Raw genomic sequence first — 19,998 nt, forward strand, 5'->3', positions numbered from 1 at the left:
TTCATGGGGCTGTTCAGTGCATTTAAGAGAAGTAAAATTACAGATACTTATTAGGGACTGTTTTTCTTACCCCGGAAGGATTTACATAGTTGGGGAAATGAGGAATCTTTATACTGTGTTGAAATTTTAGGACAACAAAATTTCCTTCCAACATTTTTTTTAATCCCATCGAGAGAAGTAAGTAGTTTTCTTTTTTTGGACTTCGTAAATTTTACTGTATTTGCTTTTGTGTTACTGTTTTGAAGGATTTTTCTGACTTTAGTAAGATTTTAACTGAAGCCTGGATTTAATAGCAACACAGAGGGAAAAATGGCTAATTGAGAGAGAGAATTTTACTTTTCTCACTAGTCTGCTGTGAGTCTTCTAGTTTATAGTAGCAGAAATGAATTTTGGTCAATTTAAGTGAAAGAAGAGGGTTTCAGAATCAAAGTTGTCAAAGAGCAAGCCTCAGGAAGAGGCTGAAAATCTGGGCAGTTCTGGGGCCCTAGGTGATAGAGGCTGTGGGTCTTTTCTCTGGGGACACCACTTTTTTTTTTTTTTTTTTTTTTTAAAGGTGTAGCATATATTCTGTAAAGTACATTAAGCATATAGCTCAGTTATAATTTTATGTGTATACATCCATGTAGCCACCACCCAGATCAAGATGTAGAAATTTCCAGCACCTCAGAAGTTTCCCTGGCGGGGGGAACCACTGTTTTGAAATGAATCTTTACCTGCAGTTTCTGGTCTTTGTATGTGTCTGTTTATGTTTTCAGATTCCTGAGAAAAAGAACCTCCTTGACAAAGGAAAGTCAGTTGGGGCCAAGGGTCACTGGGGGCCATCCCTGTGTATTAGTGCTATTTCTGAACAAGGGAGAGTTGATATCTAACTCACTTACATTGTCCTGGAACACAGGATCTCACTTATGTAATTGACCTTTCTTGTGATCATCTGGTTATCTTCCATAGAAATCTGTCCTTTGACTCAGAAGAAGAAGAACTTGGGGAGCTTCTCCAACAGTTTGGAGAACTCAAATATGTCCGCATTGTCTTGCATCCAGACACAGAGCATTCTAAAGGTATGTGTTGTCAGCTGGCCAGGCCCTAAAAGGGTTGAGACCGCTGCAGTGGGCACTGACTAGGTTACGAGAGCATAATGTATGCCATTTTGAAGGTTTCACGGTCCATCCAGCCCAGGTTTCAGGGTTCTATAAAAGTACCAGGGATGCCAGGCACAGTGGCTCACGCCTGTAATCCCAGCACTTTGGGAGGCCGAGGCAGGCAGATTACCTGAGCTCAAGAGTTCAAGACCAGCCTGGGCAACACGGTGAAACCCCATCTCTACTAAAATACAAAAAATTAGCTGGGCGTGGCAGCATGCACCTGTAGTCCCAGCTACTCGGGAGGCTGAGACAGGAGAATTGCTTGAACCCGGGAGGTGCAGGTTGCAATGAGCCGAGATCACACCACTGCACTCCAGCCTGGGCCACAGAGCAAGACTGTTTCAAAAAAAAAAAATGTACCAGGGACATCCTGAGGTTGTCTTTAATGGTGTCAAACTCAGTATCTTTAATGGTGCTGCTAGCCATAATTTTATCTAAGCTTTTTAAGCCCTTGCTTATTTACTTTACGGTAATGAATTCCATTTTTGCTCTTTGCATTTCACATGTGATAGTATCTCATGGGTACTAATCACTCCACATTGCTTGAAATTACCAGGATCTTTTTTTTTTCCTATTGCTTTTGTTAGAGGTAGAAGCTGATAGAGAAACTCTGTTGCAGTGGCAGTGGTTACAAGGAAAACTATGTTGCAGGAGTGCTGCCTTAGGTTTTTTTTTTTCCTGAAAGCTATCTCTTTTGAGTTTTAAGGGTTGACCATTCTTCATTCTAGTATACTGTTGTTAGGTAAGCATCTTTCCAACCCATTCATAATCTTTGATTTCACCTATTGCAGTCATTCTCCTAAAGCACTAAGTTCTTCCTTTTTTTTTTTTTGAGACGGAGTCTCGCTGGCTCCGTTACCCAGGCTGGAGTGCAGTGGCGCCATCTTGGCTCACTGCAAGCTCCGCCTCCCGGGTTCAAGCAATTCTCCTGTCTCAGCCTCCTGAGTAGCTGGGACTACAGGCACCCGCCACCACGCCCAGCTAATTTTATTTTTGTATTTTTAGTAGAGATGGGGTTTCACCGTGTTAGCCAGGATGGTCTCGATCTCCTGACCTCGTGATCCACCCGCCTCAGCCTCCCAAAGTGCTGGGATTACAGGTGTGAGCCACTGTGCCTGGCCTAAGTTCTTAATTTGTTGTGATTCATGATTCCTTTGAGATCTAGCAAAAGCTGTGAATCCTCTCCTTAGAAAAATGCTGCTTCAGAGGGCGTGTGGGCTCTGTTGAGCCTATCCACAGCTTAAGAACCTCCATTCTAAACCATTTTATTTTTCACATTGACAGGACCTAATCACTTTTGATTTTTACTCAGCTAAAAAAAAGTAAGACCTGGCCAGGTGCGGTGGCCCACGCCTGTAATCCCAGTACTTTGGGAGGCTGAGGCAGGTGGATCACTTGAGGTCAGGAGTTCAAGACCAGCCTGACCAACATGGAGAAACCCTGTCTCTACTAAAAATACAAAATTAGTCGGGCGTGGTGGCACATGCCTGTAATCCCAGCTACTCAGGGTGCTGAGGCAGGACAATCACTTGAACCTGGGAGGTAGAGTTTGTGGTGAGCTGAGATCGTGCCACTGCACTCCAGTTTGGGCAACAAGAGCAAGACTCCATCTCATAAAGAAAAAAAAAAAAAAGGAAGACTTGGTGTGTACCTGAAATGTCAGCTACTCAGGAGGCTGCGGGGAGCCCAGGAGTTTGAGGCTTCAGTGAGCTGTGATTGCCACTGCACTCGAGACTGTGAGAAGAAGACCTCCTCCATCTCTTAAAAAAAAAAAAAAAAAAAGATGTGAATAAGGCAGCACTGTGTAACAGAGTTAGGGATCTAATCCCAACTATGCTACAGATCAACTGGGTGATTTTTGGCAAATCATTTAACTACTGTTGTCTTCAGGTTTTCATCTGTAAAATGAGTGGGTTCGAGTAATCACTTAAGGTACCTGCAGCTGTCATGTTTAGTTATACTACTTGGATCTTTTCCATTTCTAAAATGCTTTTAGACAATTTGAATTGCATAGAATGTGCCAAGTTAGTGGTATGATACTGCTTTACCTTGGCGGTAGTGTCTTTTGTCTCTTTTTTAGTACGGTAGTATATTGGGTTAATAGTTTTAGAATTAAGCCTACAATTGACTGACTAGATATCCCTTGTGGTCTATTAATGTTAACAGAGTTCATGATCTTAATAAGCATAGTTTTAATCATTTTTTTAAAAAATATATTGTCCTTCCCTAGCTCATTAAATTTTTCCGATACCTTTTCTGCCTACTCATGCAGCTTCGTGTTGCTCCTGTAATTTATCCCTCTCAGCATGCCGTTTCACTACCTGGAAGAGCTCAGTATTAACTGCAATCTTTTAGGGAAATGTTAAGACTGAACCCAGTACTGACTCTGGAAACTCCAGTGATAAAATTCTTACCCTTTCAGAGAGAAGCACCCATTTTCTTCATATTCAATCTAATTAGATTCATTTGAATCTGCCTGTTAGGAACATTTTCCCCATATTTCCTTATTTGTTTCTTTCTATTGAGTATCTATTAATGCTGTACACTATGGTAGGTGCTAGGGATATAGAAACGGGTAAGAATTGTGGTCATTTTTCCTGTGGTATTCATTCTGTTTGGGAAGATGTCACCTGACTAGTGCTATAGTAAAGATGTGAGTGGAGAATAGGAGGCAGGAGGGGACACAGAAGCTCCTAGATGGTGACCTTTGTGTTGGCCTGGCGCATGTGTCCTTTCAGTTAGTCTGTGCCATTCATTTTTATAGGAGGCAGAAGATCAATGCCCCAGTAGCTCTAGGAAATATGGTACTTTCTGAAAGAATATTTAAAATTTAAAGGAATACTAAACAAAATTATGAAACTTGTATTTCTTTTTTGGAATCTACTGAAAGGTAAACTTACTTTCTTTGCTTATAAAAGTTTTTTTTTTTTTTTTGAGTGGGTGCAGTGGCTCACACCCGTAATCCCAGCACTTTGGGAGGCCAAGACAGGCAGATCACCTGAGGTTGGGAGTTCGAGACCAGCCTGACCAACATGGAGAAACCCCATCTCTACTAAAAATACAAAATTAGCTGGGCATGGTGGCAATGCCTATAGGCTACTCGGGAGGCTGAGGCAGGAGAATCACTTGAACCCAGGAGGCAGAGGTTGCAGCGAGCCAAGATTGTGCCATTAGACTCCAGCCTGGGCAACAAGAGTGAAACTCCGTCTCAAAAAAAAAAATTTTTTTTTGTCAATAGCAGAAATAGAGATGGGTTAATTGATCTGGCATCTAATTAAGGAAAGGCATGCCTTATGGAGATTCTAGAGTATGAGCCAAGAATTGAACTCTTGGCTTTCTGGTTCCCTGCTATATTCATATAGTAGAGGACAGAGACTTTTACTCTGAGAGGCAGATCTGCCCATATCTGATGTCTCCCAAGTGACTATGAGACCTATGAGACAGTGAGATCTGTAATTAAGTTCAGGGTTAAGCGGTTCCTGCTTTGCTTTTCAGTCATCTAATAGGTACTTCATAAGTGATGCTGAATTAAGTGTTAAGCTGGAATTTCTCTACCATTTCAGGTGGACATTTCTTTCCTTTCTTTTTTACTTTTATTATGAGACAGAGTCTTGCTCTGTCGCCCAGGCTGGAGTGCAGTGGTGCGATCTCAGCTCGCTGCAAGTTCCACCTCCCGGGTTCACGCCATTCTCCTGCCTCAGCCTCCCAAGTAGCTGGGACTACAGGCGTCTGCCACCACGCCCGGCTAATTTTTTATATTTTTAGTAGAGACGGGGTTTCACCATGTTAGCCAAGATGGTCTCAATCTCCTGACTTTGTGATCTGCCGGCCTCGGCCTCCCAAAGTACCGGGATTACAGGCGTGAGCCACCGTGCCCGGCCTTTTTTTTTTTTTTTTTTTTTGAGACAAGGTCTTGCTCTATCACCCAGGCTGGAGTGCAGTGATCATGATTTACTGCAGCCTTGACCTCCCAGGGTCAGGTCATCCTCCCACCTCAGCTTTCTGAGTAGCTGGGACTATAGGCATGCACCACCACACCCAGCCAATTTTTTTTTTTTTCTTTTGTAGAGACAGTCATGTTGCTCAGGCTGGTCTTTAACTCTTGGGCTTAAGTGATCTTCCTGCCTTGGCCTCCCAAAGAGCTGGGATTACAGGTGTGAGCCACCATACCCAGCCTTCACATGGATATTTCTTATTAAGAGAGATCATGAGACTAAAGTTCTAAGAAGAATTAGAACAGATGAAGGAAGTAATAATAAAATTTCATTAAGAACAGTGGTATCTTCGTCTTGATTATTTGGTACCTAACATAGTGCCTGTCTCAGAGTGCAGTGTGCGTCACTTACTGATGGGGATAAATTCTGCAAAGTTCATTATTTGTCATTGTGTGAATGTCATGGTGTACTTACACAAACCTAGATGGTATGGCCTACTACACACACAGGTCATATGGTAGAGCCTGTCGCTCCCAGGCTACAAACCTGCACGGCACAACATGTTCTTATACTGAATGTTGTAGGCAGTTGTAACATAATGGTAAGTATTTGTGTATCTAAATGTTTCTTTTTTTTTTTTTTTTTTTTTTTTTTGAGACGGAGTCTCGCTCTGTCGCCCAGGCTGGAGTGCAGTGGCGTGATCTCGGCTCACTGCAAGCTCCGCCTCCCGGGTTCACGCCATTCTCCTGCCTCAGCCTCCCGAGTAGCTGGGACTACAGGCGCCCACAACCGCGCCCGGCTAATTTTTTTGTATTTTTTAGTAGAGACGGGGTTTCACCGTGGTCTTGATCTCCTGACCTTGTGATCCGCCCGCCTCGGCCTCCCAAAGTGCTGGGATTACAGGCGTGAGCCACCGCACCCGGCCTGTATCTAAATGTTTCTAAACGTAGAAAAGGTATAGTAAAATGCAGTATAAAAGATAAAAAATGGTACAGGGGGCCGGGCACGGTGGCTCAAGCCTGTAATCCCAGCACTTTGGGAGGCCGAGACGGGTGGATCACGAGGTCAGGAGATCGAGACCATCCTGGCTAACACGGTGAAACCCCGTCTCTACTAAGAAATACAAAAAACTAGCCGGGCGAGGTGGCGGGCGCCTGTAGTCCCAGCTACTTGGGAGGCTGAGGCCGGAGAATGGCGTGAACCCGGGAGGCGGAGCTTGCAGTGAGCTGAGAACCGGCCACTGCACTCCAGCCTGGGCTACAGAGTGAGACTCCGTCTCAAAAAAAAAAAAAAAAAAAAGGTACAGGGCATTTTTGGTACAGGGTACCAAATGTACGTGTACCAAATGGTACAGGGATCTGCCCTGTATAGGGCAGATTCATTGTAATCTCCTGGGACCACTGTTGTATATGCAGTCTGTCACTGACCAAAACATCCTTATGCAAGTACATGGCTGTACTTAATAAATGGATGCCACCTGCCCCTTCCACTGTGTCAGGCTGCTGCCATTTGTAGTGTTGTCTTTGGTTTATCTGGGAGTTTGGGATCTCACTGAATTCTGTCTCCTTGTGCAGGTTGTGCATTTGCCCAGTTCATGACTCAGGAAGCAGCTCAGAAATGCCTTCTAGCTGCTTCTCCAGAGAATGAGGTAAGGAAGATATTTCCTTTACCTTATAACACAGGAGGCAGTTTGGCTCTTAGGGGCAACATCTGATATTTACACAAAACTTCATTATTGTTATTATTATTGTCACTAATAATAAAACTAACACTTATTTAGCACTTTGTTGTGTTAGGCACTGAACTTTACTTGCATTATCTTATTTAATCATTACATCAGCCCTTTGAGGTAGGCAGAATTATGATCTCTACTTCATAGGTGAGGAAATGGGGATAATAACGTATCTGATATTTGTTGCTTGCTGTCTGTGTCAGCCTCTATCCTAGACTGATAACATGAAAGACTAGGATAAGAAGGTATTAAGGTCGTCTGTGAAGTAGAGTAGATGTTTGAGAGAGAATGTGTGTGGGTGATGGAGAATTACTCCATTTGTTCTACAATCGAGTATAATGTTATTTAATATTGCTGTTATTTCTTAAGTCCTCTTGAGTAAGTACTCTACTATTTCATTAGCTTTCTTTATAATACTAGACATTTGCCTGTTTACAGATAATTTTCCTCAATTTGGGTCTACTTTGGGACTAATCAACTCCCAGAAAATAATTTATTTACTGCTGACTACCTGAAATACCCATGTGGCCTTTTGCACAGCTCTACTAAATATTGTGAGGCCCAGTGATCCATTTGTAGCTAGCTGAGCTGAAACGTCATAGGGCTTGGCTTACATAGCATAATTGATGCTTGCCGTATCTCTTTCTGGGGTGTTCTTGTCAGGTGCTTAGTTTCTAGTTTATACTAATTATGTGTTGTTTTTTGTTTTTTTTGAAACGGAGTCTCGCTCTGTTGCCCAGGCTGGAGTGTAGTGGCGTGATCTCCACTCACTGCAACTCCGCCTCCCGGGTTCATGCCATTCTCCTGCCTCAGCCTCCCAAGTAGCTGGGATTACAGGTGCACACCACCATACCTGGCTAATTTTTGTATTTTCAGTAGAGACAAGGTTTCACCATGTTGGCCAGGCTGGCCTTGAACTCCTGACCTCAGGTGATCCACCCACCTCAGCCTCCCGAAGTGCTAGGGTTACAGGCGTGAGCCACCGTGCTCGGCCATTATGTGTTTTAAGAAGGGATTGTTTTCTGTTACAGGCTGGTGGGCTTAAACTGGATGGCCGGCAGCTCAAGGTTGACTTGGCAGTGACCCGTGATGAGGCTGCAAAGCTTCAGACAAAGAAGGTGAAGAAGCCGACTGGCACCCGGAATCTCTATCTGGCCCGAGAAGGCTGTGAGTAGGGAGACGTAACCCAGGCTTCCAAGTAGCTGGCCCTGTGCCATATCATCGATCCAGCAATAGTATGTTTGGGAACATGTTTCAAATTAAAAACCCAAATGTTCTTTTTAAGTTTTATATGATCATTCCACTTTAATAAATGTGGCTTTCTGTTAGTAAACCTTCACTCATTTTTGTGGATTAACCATCCCATTATCTTTTCTGCCTGGTTGCCTTTTGTCTTTTTCAATAGAGGATTGGCAAGGCAAAGAGGGAGAAAGAACTCAAAATACCTTTGCTTCTTGTCATCATTTCTAATAAGAGGTTTTCATTATGACTAAAATTACTCTTTTGGATTATTCATGGATTTAAAATATGCACTCAGTACTTTCCTTTAGTGTCAGAAAGACAATCAGAAATTAGCTTTAAATTTAAAAAAGAAATTCTTTCTTCTAGGTCACACAGTATTTATCAGCTCACCTCCTCCATAGCTTCACACCCTGTACTAGTAATGTCCATTAGCCTTTGACACCAGCCCTCTATGGCAACATAACTGTTTTTGACTGGCTTATCTCACTGCTTAGTAATGGACCTCAAGTACATAAGGAACAGCAAAGTTAAGTTCCAAGGGCAGATTATAGGTGGAACATTGTGCATTCTAAATGCCCAAAATGTATTTATGTTCCATACTTCTTCCAGGCCTTTCTTTCTGACTTTGGGCATGTACGTGAAGATTCTTTGAGGGGAGAGAAGGAGAAGAGGAATAAAATCACAAAATGTTCAGAGTTTTAGTCCTTGAGAGCAGCTCTGAGCCCAGAACTTAGCCCTGTATCCTATTTCTGGACCTAACCAAATGCCATCGTGTCCTGGCCAACATAGTCCTCTGGGCCCTGTACAAAGAGTTTGCATCATTCAAATTACATTCCTCTTGTTGCTCAGTGAAAATTCCCTTGTTGATGTCTGGGCCTTTTTCCCTCTTTCTGCAGTGATTCGTGCTGGGACGAAGGCTGCAGAGGGTGTGAGTGCTGCTGATATGGCCAAAAGAGAACGGGTGAGTAGATTAGGCATTGACCTTCAGGTTCTGCGTGGCCTATAAATCAATCAAAAATAGTTGTCGAATGCTCGATGTGCTCATAAAAGAACCAAATATGGTCACAGACCATACTTACTGCGCTATTAGAGAGAAAAGCACATAGGTGAGACAGCAAGTAACCCAACATTATACATAGTATTCTATCTGCTTTCTATGCCAGTATAAAAGAACTGTGTCTTATTCTTTGTTTACCTAGTGCTTGGCAGTAAATGTTTGCGAACACATGCTGCTAGATCATGCAGTAGACAGAGGCTAGGGCTACGTGTAATTAGGTGTTAGTATAAACACAGAATAATGTAGAAGGGCAAGATCAGAATGGTCTGGAGTTATTAGGGAAGGAAGAAGATATGGCTCTTGAAAGGGGTAGCTGTCAGTTGGGAGGAGTTAGTGTCTCCAGATTATAAAATCATTTTAGAAAAACTCCCGTCTTATGGGTGTTTCTGATGTTAACCAATACCGTTATATTCCTTGGCTGCTTGGTAACATTCCCAGTCATTTTTGCTTTTTCCCATATAACTTGCTTTCAAAAAGCCAAGCCAGCCTAGAATGGTAAAGATGCATAATCACGAACAGAATTAGTTATGGAACCTTAACATGCAGATGAGGAACAGGGGTGAGAGTGTAATGACGGCAGGAGGCAGTGTATCTTTTTTTCGGTGTGCACAGGTTCTGCGCTAGTGTTTTCAACTTTAGTAGTGAACATCTGGAAATCATAGGCTCTGGAGACCCATCCTTAACTGGAGAAATTACATAAAATTTTAAAGCCTCAATTTTTTAAGGGCGTTATATACCCTTGTCTGACCACAATGCAATAATGACATATTTAGTTTAAAACTAATTTTATTGGCAAAAAGCTCATTCAGTGATAGGTATGCATTATACATTCACAGCAGGCACAGCTTTTCCTGACAGAAAAATAGTCTGTTGAACTTAAACATGATAGCCTTTTCAGGTGTTCCTTTAATAGTCATTTTCCAGGGGATTTGTTTATTTTGTGATTTGTTGGTACTTTTACCAAACAAGAAACAGCAGGACTGAGAAGGCTTGACAAAAGAAAAACTTTTAATTGAAAACTTTTTTCTACCAACTTGGTTTTGAAAAAACTAATTGGAAGAATAATGTCATCTTTCATTTCATTTTAGACACAGATCACGCAGGCACTGGAGTTTTGTGGCAGCATAGTTGAGGGTATTGCTCTAAGAGCAAAATATGGTTCTGTGGTCATGGATATTCCTTTGCCTCAGGGTGGCAGAGTTGAGACAAGACAGCATTCTGTCAAGTATTCTTTGAATACGTTCCATTTCCTTTTGGAAGGATTAGATAATCAGTTGAGTTGGTGGGTAGATGAGGACTGGGCATAGATGTTAACCATAGTGTTATCTGTTGTTTGCTCTGGGCTACATTTTGAGCTAGGGATTTTTTTTCTTTTTTTTTTTTTGAGATGGAGTTTCACTCTTGTTGCCCAGGCTGGAGTACAATAGCGTGATCTTGGCTCACTACAACCTCCTCCTCCCAGCTTCAAGCAATTCTCCTGCCTCAGCATCCTGAGTAGCTGGGATTACAGGCATGCACTACTATGCCTGACTAATTGTTGTATTTTTAGTAGAGACAGGGTGTCACCATTTTGGCCAGGCTGATCTTGAACTCCTGACCTCAGGTGATCTGCCTGCCTTGGCTTCCCAAAGTGCTCATATTACAGGCATGAGCCACCCTGCCCAGCTTTATGTTATCTCATTTTGGCCTCACATCAGTGCTCAGAGACTTTGTTCTACTGTTCCATTTTATAGATTAAAAATTGAGGCTTTAAAATTTTATGTAATTTCTCCAGTTAGGGATGGGTCTCCAGAGCCTATGATTTTACTGTTACCCACCCACCATCTTGTCTCTTTGAACTTTTCTTTCCCTATACTGGGCATTGTAAAGCTGCAGTGCGGGCAGTTGCCATCCATTTTCTATATGTGTGGTTATGGGATGGAGATCATAATTCTTTCCGTTTGGAGAATTATGAGCCTGCCTCTTAAAAACAGTGAGTTGTACTGTTAACCATTGGTTGTTCTTTCAGTTTGAGCTGCTGAAGCATCAGAAACTCAAGGACCAGAATATCTTTGTCTCCCAAACCAGGCTCTGCCTGCACAATCTCCCAAAGGCTGTAGATGACAAACAGCTCAGAAAGCTGCTGCTGAGTGCTACTAGTGGAGAGAAAGGGGTGCGCATCAAGGAGGTGAGGTGTGGCCCTGTCCATCTGGAACTTTCATTCTGATCTGGGATCATATCAAGCATTTCCCTCAGGCTGCGGTGCCAGATTTTTGTTTGTTTGTTTGTTTTGAGACGAAGTCTCACTCTGTCGCCCAGGCTGGAGTGCAGTGGTGCAGTCTTGATTCACTGCAACCTCCTCCTCCTGGGCTCAAGCAGTTCTCCTGCCTCAGCCCCCTGAGTAGCTGGGACTATAGGTGTGTGCCACCACGCCTGGCTAATTTTTGTATTTTTAGTAGAGAAGGGATTTCACCATGTTGGCCAGACTGGTCTGGAACTCCTGACCTCAAGTTATCTGCTCACCTCAGCCTCCCAAAGTGCTGGGATTACAGGCGTGAGCCACTGTGCTAGGCCATCAACAGACTTTCTTCTGGACATGTTGTCAGCATGCATGGCTGAGTTTAGCAGTTTCTTGGTTTTGTTCTTTTTCTTCTAAAAATTGTCTTTTACATCTGAATTACAGCAGAATGCAAGGAAGTCTCTGTCTGCATGAATTAATTTAGCAAGCATTTATTAAATGCCTTTTGTGTGCTTAGCATTATATTTTGTGCTCTCATGTGAATTTTCTTGCAGAGAAAATAATCTGCTTTGCTTTTTGGAGAGTATTTTACTCCTAGTTAGATTCTTACCCTATAGTCAGAGTCACCTATGCCTGTCGTCAACACAGGAAGCCATGTAGATGTTCAGCAGTTGAATTAGAAAAACACTGGGTTCATACCAACTTGGTTAGGCTCTGTGAGTACAGAACTTCTCTGCCTCCACATTCCCCTTTGCATATTTCTCTTTTCTTTTTTTTTTTTTTTTTAAGATGTGGTCTTGCTCTGTCACAGGCTGGAGGGAGTGCAGTGGCGCCATCTCAGCTCACTGCAGCCTCCCCCTCCCAAGCTCAAGCAATCCTTCCACCTCAGCCTCCCAAGTAGTTGGGACTATAGTTACACACCACCATGCCTGGCTAATTTCTTTTTCTTATTTTTATTTTTTATTTTTGAGACGGAGTCTCACTCTGTCGTTAAGCTGGAGTACAGTGGCACGATCTCAGCTCACTGCAACCTCCGCCTCCCGAGTTCAAGTGATTCTCCTGCCTCAACCTCCGAGTAGCTGGGACTACAGGCACGCACCACCATGCCCAGCTAATTTTTGTATTTTTAGTAGAGACAGGGTTTCACCATGTTTGTTAAGATGGTCTCGATCTCTTGACCTCAAGTGATCCGCCCGCCTCGGCCTCCCAAAGTGCTACAATTACAGGCGTGAGCCACTGCGCCTGGCCCATGCCTGACTATTTCTTATGTTTTTGGTAGAGACAGGGTTTTGCCATGTTGCCTAGGCTGGTCTCAAATTCCTGAGCTCAGATGATCCCCCTGCTTCAGTCTCCCACAGTGCTGGGATTATAAATGTGAACCACTGGGCCTGGCCTTGCATATCTCTGTCATACTGCTTACTATTGCCCTGGCCTCAAACTGTCGGTCAGTCTCTTCTCCCCACTAGACTGAGTTTTTGAGGCAAGCGTTATCTCATTATCACCAATCCTTGGTGTAGTACCTGCTACATAGTCATCTCTTGGTCAATACTTATTTTTAAAGTACCATTGCCAATATTTTGGGTCTGCTTTACTCTGTTTCACCACCATAAACTGTTTTCCTAATCCCTGAAAACCTCTTCAAAATGTATGGATTTAGGTATTTGGGAGATTACGTGAGAGAATGTGAATATATCAGCACATATCTGACACCACTCTTAGTAAAACTGCTCAGTGTTACTGGTTATAGGGGAGGGACAGTTGTGTAATTTCTCATATCATCTGAATACTTAGTGTCTGCACGTTTAACACCTGTCATAATTTAGAGAAATTCATGTTTATTCTAGAATATTTGCATTATGTTGAATTTTCCTCTTAATTCTTTCTTATGTGTACGTATAGTGTCTCAGTAAGATGGTAAGTATCTTGAGAACAGGATCTTCATTATATGCTTCTCTTGATTCCCTTACAGTATATGACAGTTCTAGACACAGAGTGGACACTGGACGTAAACTAAATGTGGTATCCATGTGTCCCCAATACTTAGCCGTCTCCATTACATGAGAACAACCGTTTTGGTAGTAATGGCATGTAAATGATCAGTTTTCTCAAAACATCCTACTGTACTTTGGTGCCCCAGATGTTTGCTACATCTGGCTTAAGGATTTAAGGGAGAACCACACTAGAGAGGATCTGAGCTGCAAGCAAAGGGAGCTGAAACTTCTTCCTGTATTTCTGAGCCTGTATGTCGGAGAGACTTTTTCATGTGCTTGAAATGTCTTTCTTATCTAAAGCCATCAGTCCTTCCTCCTTCCCTTCTTTAATAATTTCCTTCCTGAGGGCTTTTTTCAGTGGTAAGATCTATGGACAGTATTCCATCCTCGGCAATAACTTGTTACACGCTTAGAATACCATATACCTCTCAATTTGTATGTATTGTGAACAGTTGTGTTTATATTGTGTTTGTTTTTTAACATCCAAACCTCTTTATAAATTTTCTTTAGGAAGTTTTGTTTATGTGCTTATTTTAGGTCTCTGTTGATGTCTATAAACTAGTAGAAAGCAAGAAAATATTATTTTAATCTGTTTTATGGTGTTAGTAGGTGAATTCTAATAAGATGGACACACATAAGTGTTATTCCAGTGTGATTTTTGTGGTGGTGGTATAAATGAAGATTATGTTTCAATAACCTGATTTTTTTTTTTTTTTTTTTTTTTTTTGAGACAGGGTCTCACTCTGTTGCCCAGGCTGGAGTGTAGTGGTTTCATCATGGCTCACTGCAACTTCAACCTCCCCAGCCTCAGGTGATCCTCCTGCCTCAGCCTCTTGAGTAGCTGAGGTGCCACTACACCAGCTAATTTTTTGTATTTTTTGCAGAGACAAGGTTTTGCCATGTTGCCCAGGCTGGTCTCAAACTCCTGGCCTCAAGCAGTCCTCCTGTCTCAGCCTCCCAAAGTGCTAGGATTACAGGCATGAGCCACCATGCTCACCCAATAACCTTATTTTTTATTGACTCTATTAAAGTAGTTCATGTCAGGCAAGCCTTCTCATTCTGTAATTACTGATTTTTTTTCTTGCTCTACTAATAGTGTAGAGTGATGCGAGACCTCAAAGGAGTTCATGGGAACATGAAGGGTCAGTCCCTGGGCTACGCCTTTGCAGAGTTCCAAGAGCACGAGCATGCCTTGAAAGCCCTCCGCCTGATCAACAACAATCCAGAAATCTTTGGGCCTCTGAAGGTAAGCCTCGTCCTCTGGGGAGACTTGTTTCCCTTAGGACCACTTGCAGGAAACCAGCCTACTCCTTTATGCCTAGTGTCCTCTGACATTTGAGGGGTGGGAAAGAATGGCAAGTGGACAAAAAAAAAGGTGGGTTGGGGGAGGATGTGTGAAGAGGAAAAACTCAACTCATTGCATGCACAGATTTAGAAGTCTAATGAATAACATTCTATCTCCTTCTGACAGAGACCAATAGTGGAGTTCTCTTTAGAAGATCGAAGAAAACTTAAAATGAAGGAATTAAGGATCCAGCGCAGCTTGGTACAGAAATTAAATGGTCCATATTTTTAAGGACATAACTAAACTCTTCTATTTTGTTCAGTTTGTGCTTCTGCTCTCTTAGAGTAGTTCTCCCCTCAATTAGATTTTTTTTGCTCCCAGTTCCCTTTAGTCCCTGTTCCCTAAGCCTCTCCAGGCCATCTTCTTATCTGCTGGCCCATGTCTGATAGCTCTACAGCAGAAGGGAAAGGAAGGAGAGAGGAAGCAGACCAATGTTATTTCCAGTCAGCTGTTCTTTACAATGTTTGGTGATAGTACGTGCCAAAATTAATGGTTGAGGTTAAGGTTTCCTGTTACCTGTAGATTTCAGTTATCTCTTCCATATTTTCTTTTATTAGTTGGCTCCAGAAGTGTGAAGCCTGATAGTTTTATACAGTTTTTAATCTGGTGTGCTATAGAGGGTGGAGCAGGGACTTTAGGAATAGGTGTACTCATGCTTATACTCTGGCTCTGCCCTTTTTGCTGCATGTTCCTTGGCAGTTATTACCGCTCTGAACTTCAGTTTGTAAAATGGGTGGACAACATCTGCCTTACATGATTGCTGAGGACTAAATGAGATAATACATGTCCATCATCTAGCATACTGCATGGTCAGCACACAGTCAGTACTCATTCTCTTACCCATCTTCCCCCAGGACATGCAGGGCCAGATTATTCTTGACTCTGTTATTCTTAGAGCTCTCATTGATATTGCACAGCAAAATTCACTTGCATATACAGCAAACATTTGTAGTCTTTGTGGTGTATACCAAGAGCATTACCAACAGATGACCCATTCTGGTGGTTAATGCAGTGGCCCTCAGTTGGAAAATATGGGATCTGGTTATTGTTCAAGGCAACTTTGTTACCCTAGATAATAGAATTGCTTATTACTGTTAGCCATTGTTTCAGAGGTGATTCTGAAGCTACCAGTTTTGTTTGTTTGTCTGTTTGAGATGGAGTCTTGCTATGTTGCTCAGGTTGGAGTGCAGTGGTGCAGTCTCAGTTTGCTGCAACCTCCACCTTCTGGATTCAAGTGATTCTCCTCCCTCAGCCTCCCGAGTAGCTGGGACTACAGGTGCACACCACCATGCCTGGCTAATTTTTTTTTTTTTTTTTTTTTAGTAGAGACGGGGTTTCACCGTGTTAGCCAGGATGGTCTCGATCTCCTGACCTTGTGATCCGCCCATCTCGGCCTCCCAAAGTGCTGGTTACAGGCTTGAGCCACTGCACCCAGCCCTAATTTTTGTATTTGTTTGGAAGAGACAGGGTTTCACCATGTTGGCCAGGCTGGTCTCGAACTCCTGACTTCAAGTGATCTACCTGCCTCAGCCTCCCAAAGCGCTGGGATTACAGGTGTGAGTCACTGAGCCCAGCCTTGTTTGTTTTTTAACATCCAAATTACTTTATTTGTTGCCTGGATTTATATTCATACTGTTCTTTTGTGTAAAAATGCCTCTACTCACTTTGCATATGCAGATCAAATGATCCCTTTCGAGTAGCATTCCTCCACCTCTCTCAAAAGATAAAGGCCCTCTTTACTTGATTTTCATGAACTTCCTTAAGCTGTGTAGTTTTTTTTTACTTTGGTTTATTTGTGTATACATCTCTTGTCTCCACCTTGCTGTGAGTCCTGAAGGGTAGACACTTTTTTTTTGTATCCTAGAAACAGACTGGCATACAATAGGCATATAATAACTGTTCATTGTATCTGGATTTCTAAGGTGAAAGGGAAGAACAACACACACTTATCATTACATTAATTTCACTTGAATCTTCTGTTTCTTCCACTTCAGTGCAAATACTTCTGTAACATCCTTGATGCCTTCCTTTCCACAGCGTCTTTTCCTTGTCGTCTTCGCTTCATTTATTCTATTCCTAATGTTCTTCCTTTCTTGAAAACAATCCGAGTTTCTGACCTATGTCATTTTTCTTCTCTCTGAAGAGATTTATTTCGTATTTCTTGCAGACAGGGTTACTGGCAACAAATTCCCTCCATTTTCTTTTGTCTGAGTAGGTCTTGTCCTTAACTTTTGAAGGATAAGTTTATCAGATACAGGATTGTAGGTTGGTGATTTTTTTTTTCTTTAAAAACTTTAAATATTAAATATCTCACTTCACTCCCTTCTTGCTTACATGATTTCTGAAGAGAAGTCTTGGAAATCTCTCTGAACCTACTCGGGTTTTGGAGGGTGCCTATTAAAAACAAAAGAGAGAGAAATTTGATGTAATCTCATCCTTGTTCCTCTACAGGTAAAATTTTTCCCCTGTCTGGCTTCTTTCAAGATTTTATCTTTGATTTTCTGCAGTTTGTCTATGATATGACTAGTTGTAAATTGTTTAGTTTTTATCTTATTTGGTCTTAGAGCTCTGAGTTCCTTGATCTGTGGTTTAGTGACTGTCATTAATTTTGAAAAATTCTCAGCGCTTATTACTTCATTATCTTTTCTGTTGCTTGCTTGCTTCTTGTATTCTCTTTCTACATAGGTTACACCTTTGATAATTGTCCCACCTACTGGCTTTTGAATCTTGGGCATGCACTCTCCCTTATTTCTATGTTATGGGAAGGGGAATGGTTATTTTGTGCCCCCCACCCAGTAACCATCTGTTACTATGGCAGGGCTTGTGAACTACATGTATTCACTTTCCTCTAGTCTCCAACTGTGTGGGGGAAGAATTCCTCTTCTTTCATCTAGCTCACATAAAGCTCATCTTCTGTTGAGTATTTGCAGCAAACAAAGCTCATCCAGAAACCAGATGGCATTTTCTTGTTTTATGCAGCAAAAAGTGAGATCCAAGCCTGCAACTGGTGAGCCTCAGAAGGGGAAACCAGAGCCTGCAAAAGACCAGCAACAGAAGGCAGCTCAACACCACACAGAGGAACAAAGCAAGGCGCCCCCAGAGCAGAAGGGGAAGGCGAGCTCTACCTCATGGACCGGTTTCCAGACCAAGGCTGAAGTGGAGCAGGTGGAGCTGCCTGATGGAAAGAAGAGAAGAAAGGTCCTGGCGCTCCCCTCACACCGAGGCCCCAAAATCAGGTGAGATGCAGGAAAGTGGCAGCATAGAACAGTGGGTGGGTTCTAAGTGGGTTTGTTTTTGCTGAGTTCTTTTCTCTTTGTGGCATTTGTTTGGTTGAAAAGGATGCTTGGTGCTATGTATTCCCACACACGGGGTTAACACGTGAGTCTTCAACACCGTCAGAGATGTCACTCTTAGATCAATGGCAGAGAGGCCTCCTAGGGCAGGCTTTTGTGCCCCTTTTCTCCTCTTTTAAAGAGCTTCCTGTTGTCCAGATGGCCATCGCTGCCAGCTGAGGCCACATACTTGAGGTTCAGTGGTAGTTTCTGTTTGGGGCAGCAGATTAGTGCTCTACAAAAATAAATCTTGACAAAATATTTGTTAAATAAATGAAGGTTTTTGAGATATCCATGGGGTTTTATATATTTATTTATTTAATTTTATTTTTAGAGACAGTGTATTATTCATTTCTTCCACTGCTATAAAGAAGTGCCTGAGACTGGGTAATTTATAAGGAAAAGAGGCTTAATTGACTCATGGTTCCACAGGCTGTACAGGAAGCATGACAGCAGCTGCTCATCTTCTAGGGAGGCCTCAGGAAACTTAACCATAGTGGAAGGTGAAGTGGCAGCCTGCACTTCACATGGCCAGGAGCAGGGGGAAGGAGCGTTTTAAACAACCAGATCTTGCAGTAACTCATTCACCGTCATAAGAACAGCACTGAGGGGATGGTGCTAAACCATTCATGAAGGAGTCATCCCCATAATCCAGTCACCTCCCACCAGGCCCAGCCTCCAACATTGGGGATTACAATTCAACATGAGATTTGGGCAAGGACACAGATCCAAACCATGTCACAGGGTCTTACTCTGTTGCCCAGGCTAGAGTGCAGTGGCATGATCATAGCACACTGTATCCTCGAACTCCTGGACTCAATCCACCTGCCTCAGCCTTCTGAGTAGCTGGGACTTTTAAATTTTATTTTAGCAGAGACAGGGGGTTGCTATGTTGCCTAGGCTGGTCTCAAGCTCCTGACATCAAGCATTCTAAGTATACAAATACTGAGCTTTCAGAGGGTCTGTTGCAGTATCTATTTTTAGAATGACTTAACATATCATAGGCTTGGGAAGGGCCAGTGTACAAAGAGGAATTTTATCCCTTGAGCTAAGAGAACCTAGGGGTGTCAGATTAGAAGAAGGACTCAAGGTGACACTCAGCCATTTTATTTCAGGTTGCGGGACAAAGGCAAAGTGAAGCCCATCCATCCCAAAAAGCCAAAGCCCCAGATAAGCCAGTGGAAGCAGGAGAAACAGCAATTATCTTCCGAGCAGGTGAGTTCTGCAGGACATTCAGCTTTGGTATGGCATGGTTCTGCCAGATCGTAGCCATGTTGGTACCTTGATTAGCTGAGCAAAAAACAAAAAAAGAAAGACTTCTGTGTAGGACAGTAGCTTTTTAGAGAATGTTGAGGTATACAATCATAAAAGTGGAGAGAAAAAAGTAAAATGAACCTCCATGTATCTGTTCCTCTGTTTCAGCAGTCTCCTTGTTTACATATTCCCCGTAACATGCTTTCCCCACTAGAATATATTAAAGCAAAGCCCATTTCACATGTAAATGTGTCTCATATGAAAATGAAACATTGCTCAGAAAAACCTCAGATTGCATCTCTAACTGATGAGGCCTTAAACATACACACCTTATGCCATTATAATATCTAATAAAACTAATAAGCCCTTTATCATCTACTACACAAATGATACATTAAAGCCATATTAAAATTTCCCCATTTGCCTGAAAAATATGTTTTTATACTTGGTTAGTATGAGTCGGGATCCGAAGTCCACACATTATACTTGGATTTTTAATTTCTTAAATCATTTTTTTCTTCTCTAATATCCATTTTCCCTTACCACCCTTTTTTCCATGCTATTCATTTATTGGAGAAACCAGGTCATTTGTGTTACATTTTTAATTTAGCCATTTGCTTCCTTGTGGTGTCATTTAACTTGTTTCTGTGACACCCCATCTTGCCTGTCACCTGGTAGGTAGTTCGGTCTGGTAGCTTGATCAAGTTCAGTTTTCTTTTTTTTTTATTTTTTTTGAGATAGAGTTTTGCT

The 19,998-nt window shown here is 42.3% G+C and overlaps 1 protein-coding gene across 3 annotated transcripts in view; it reads left to right on the forward strand.

The window, feature by feature from the left end:
• Positions 1 to 19,998, forward strand: part of LOC105474673 (RNA binding motif protein 28) — a 55,197-nt gene that overhangs the window by 10,820 nt on the left and 24,379 nt on the right. For all 3 annotated transcript variants that reach the window (XM_071094543.1, XM_071094542.1, XM_011729504.2), the window contains 9 exons: positions 949 to 1,058; positions 6,652 to 6,725; positions 7,841 to 7,976; positions 8,948 to 9,012; positions 11,117 to 11,275; positions 14,414 to 14,563; positions 14,789 to 14,863; positions 17,642 to 17,898; positions 19,110 to 19,209. In XM_071094543.1, the coding sequence (XP_070950644.1) occupies positions 949 to 1,058; positions 6,652 to 6,725; positions 7,841 to 7,976; positions 8,948 to 9,012; positions 11,117 to 11,275; positions 14,414 to 14,563; positions 14,789 to 14,863; positions 17,642 to 17,898; positions 19,110 to 19,209 (1,126 nt within the window). The remainder of the gene's footprint in view (positions 1 to 948; positions 1,059 to 6,651; positions 6,726 to 7,840; positions 7,977 to 8,947; positions 9,013 to 11,116; positions 11,276 to 14,413; positions 14,564 to 14,788; positions 14,864 to 17,641; positions 17,899 to 19,109; positions 19,210 to 19,998) is intronic.

This window comes from Macaca nemestrina, chromosome 4 (assembly GCF_043159975.1).
Source record: "Macaca nemestrina isolate mMacNem1 chromosome 4, mMacNem.hap1, whole genome shotgun sequence".
Taxonomy (NCBI): Eukaryota; Metazoa; Chordata; class Mammalia; order Primates; family Cercopithecidae; genus Macaca; species Macaca nemestrina.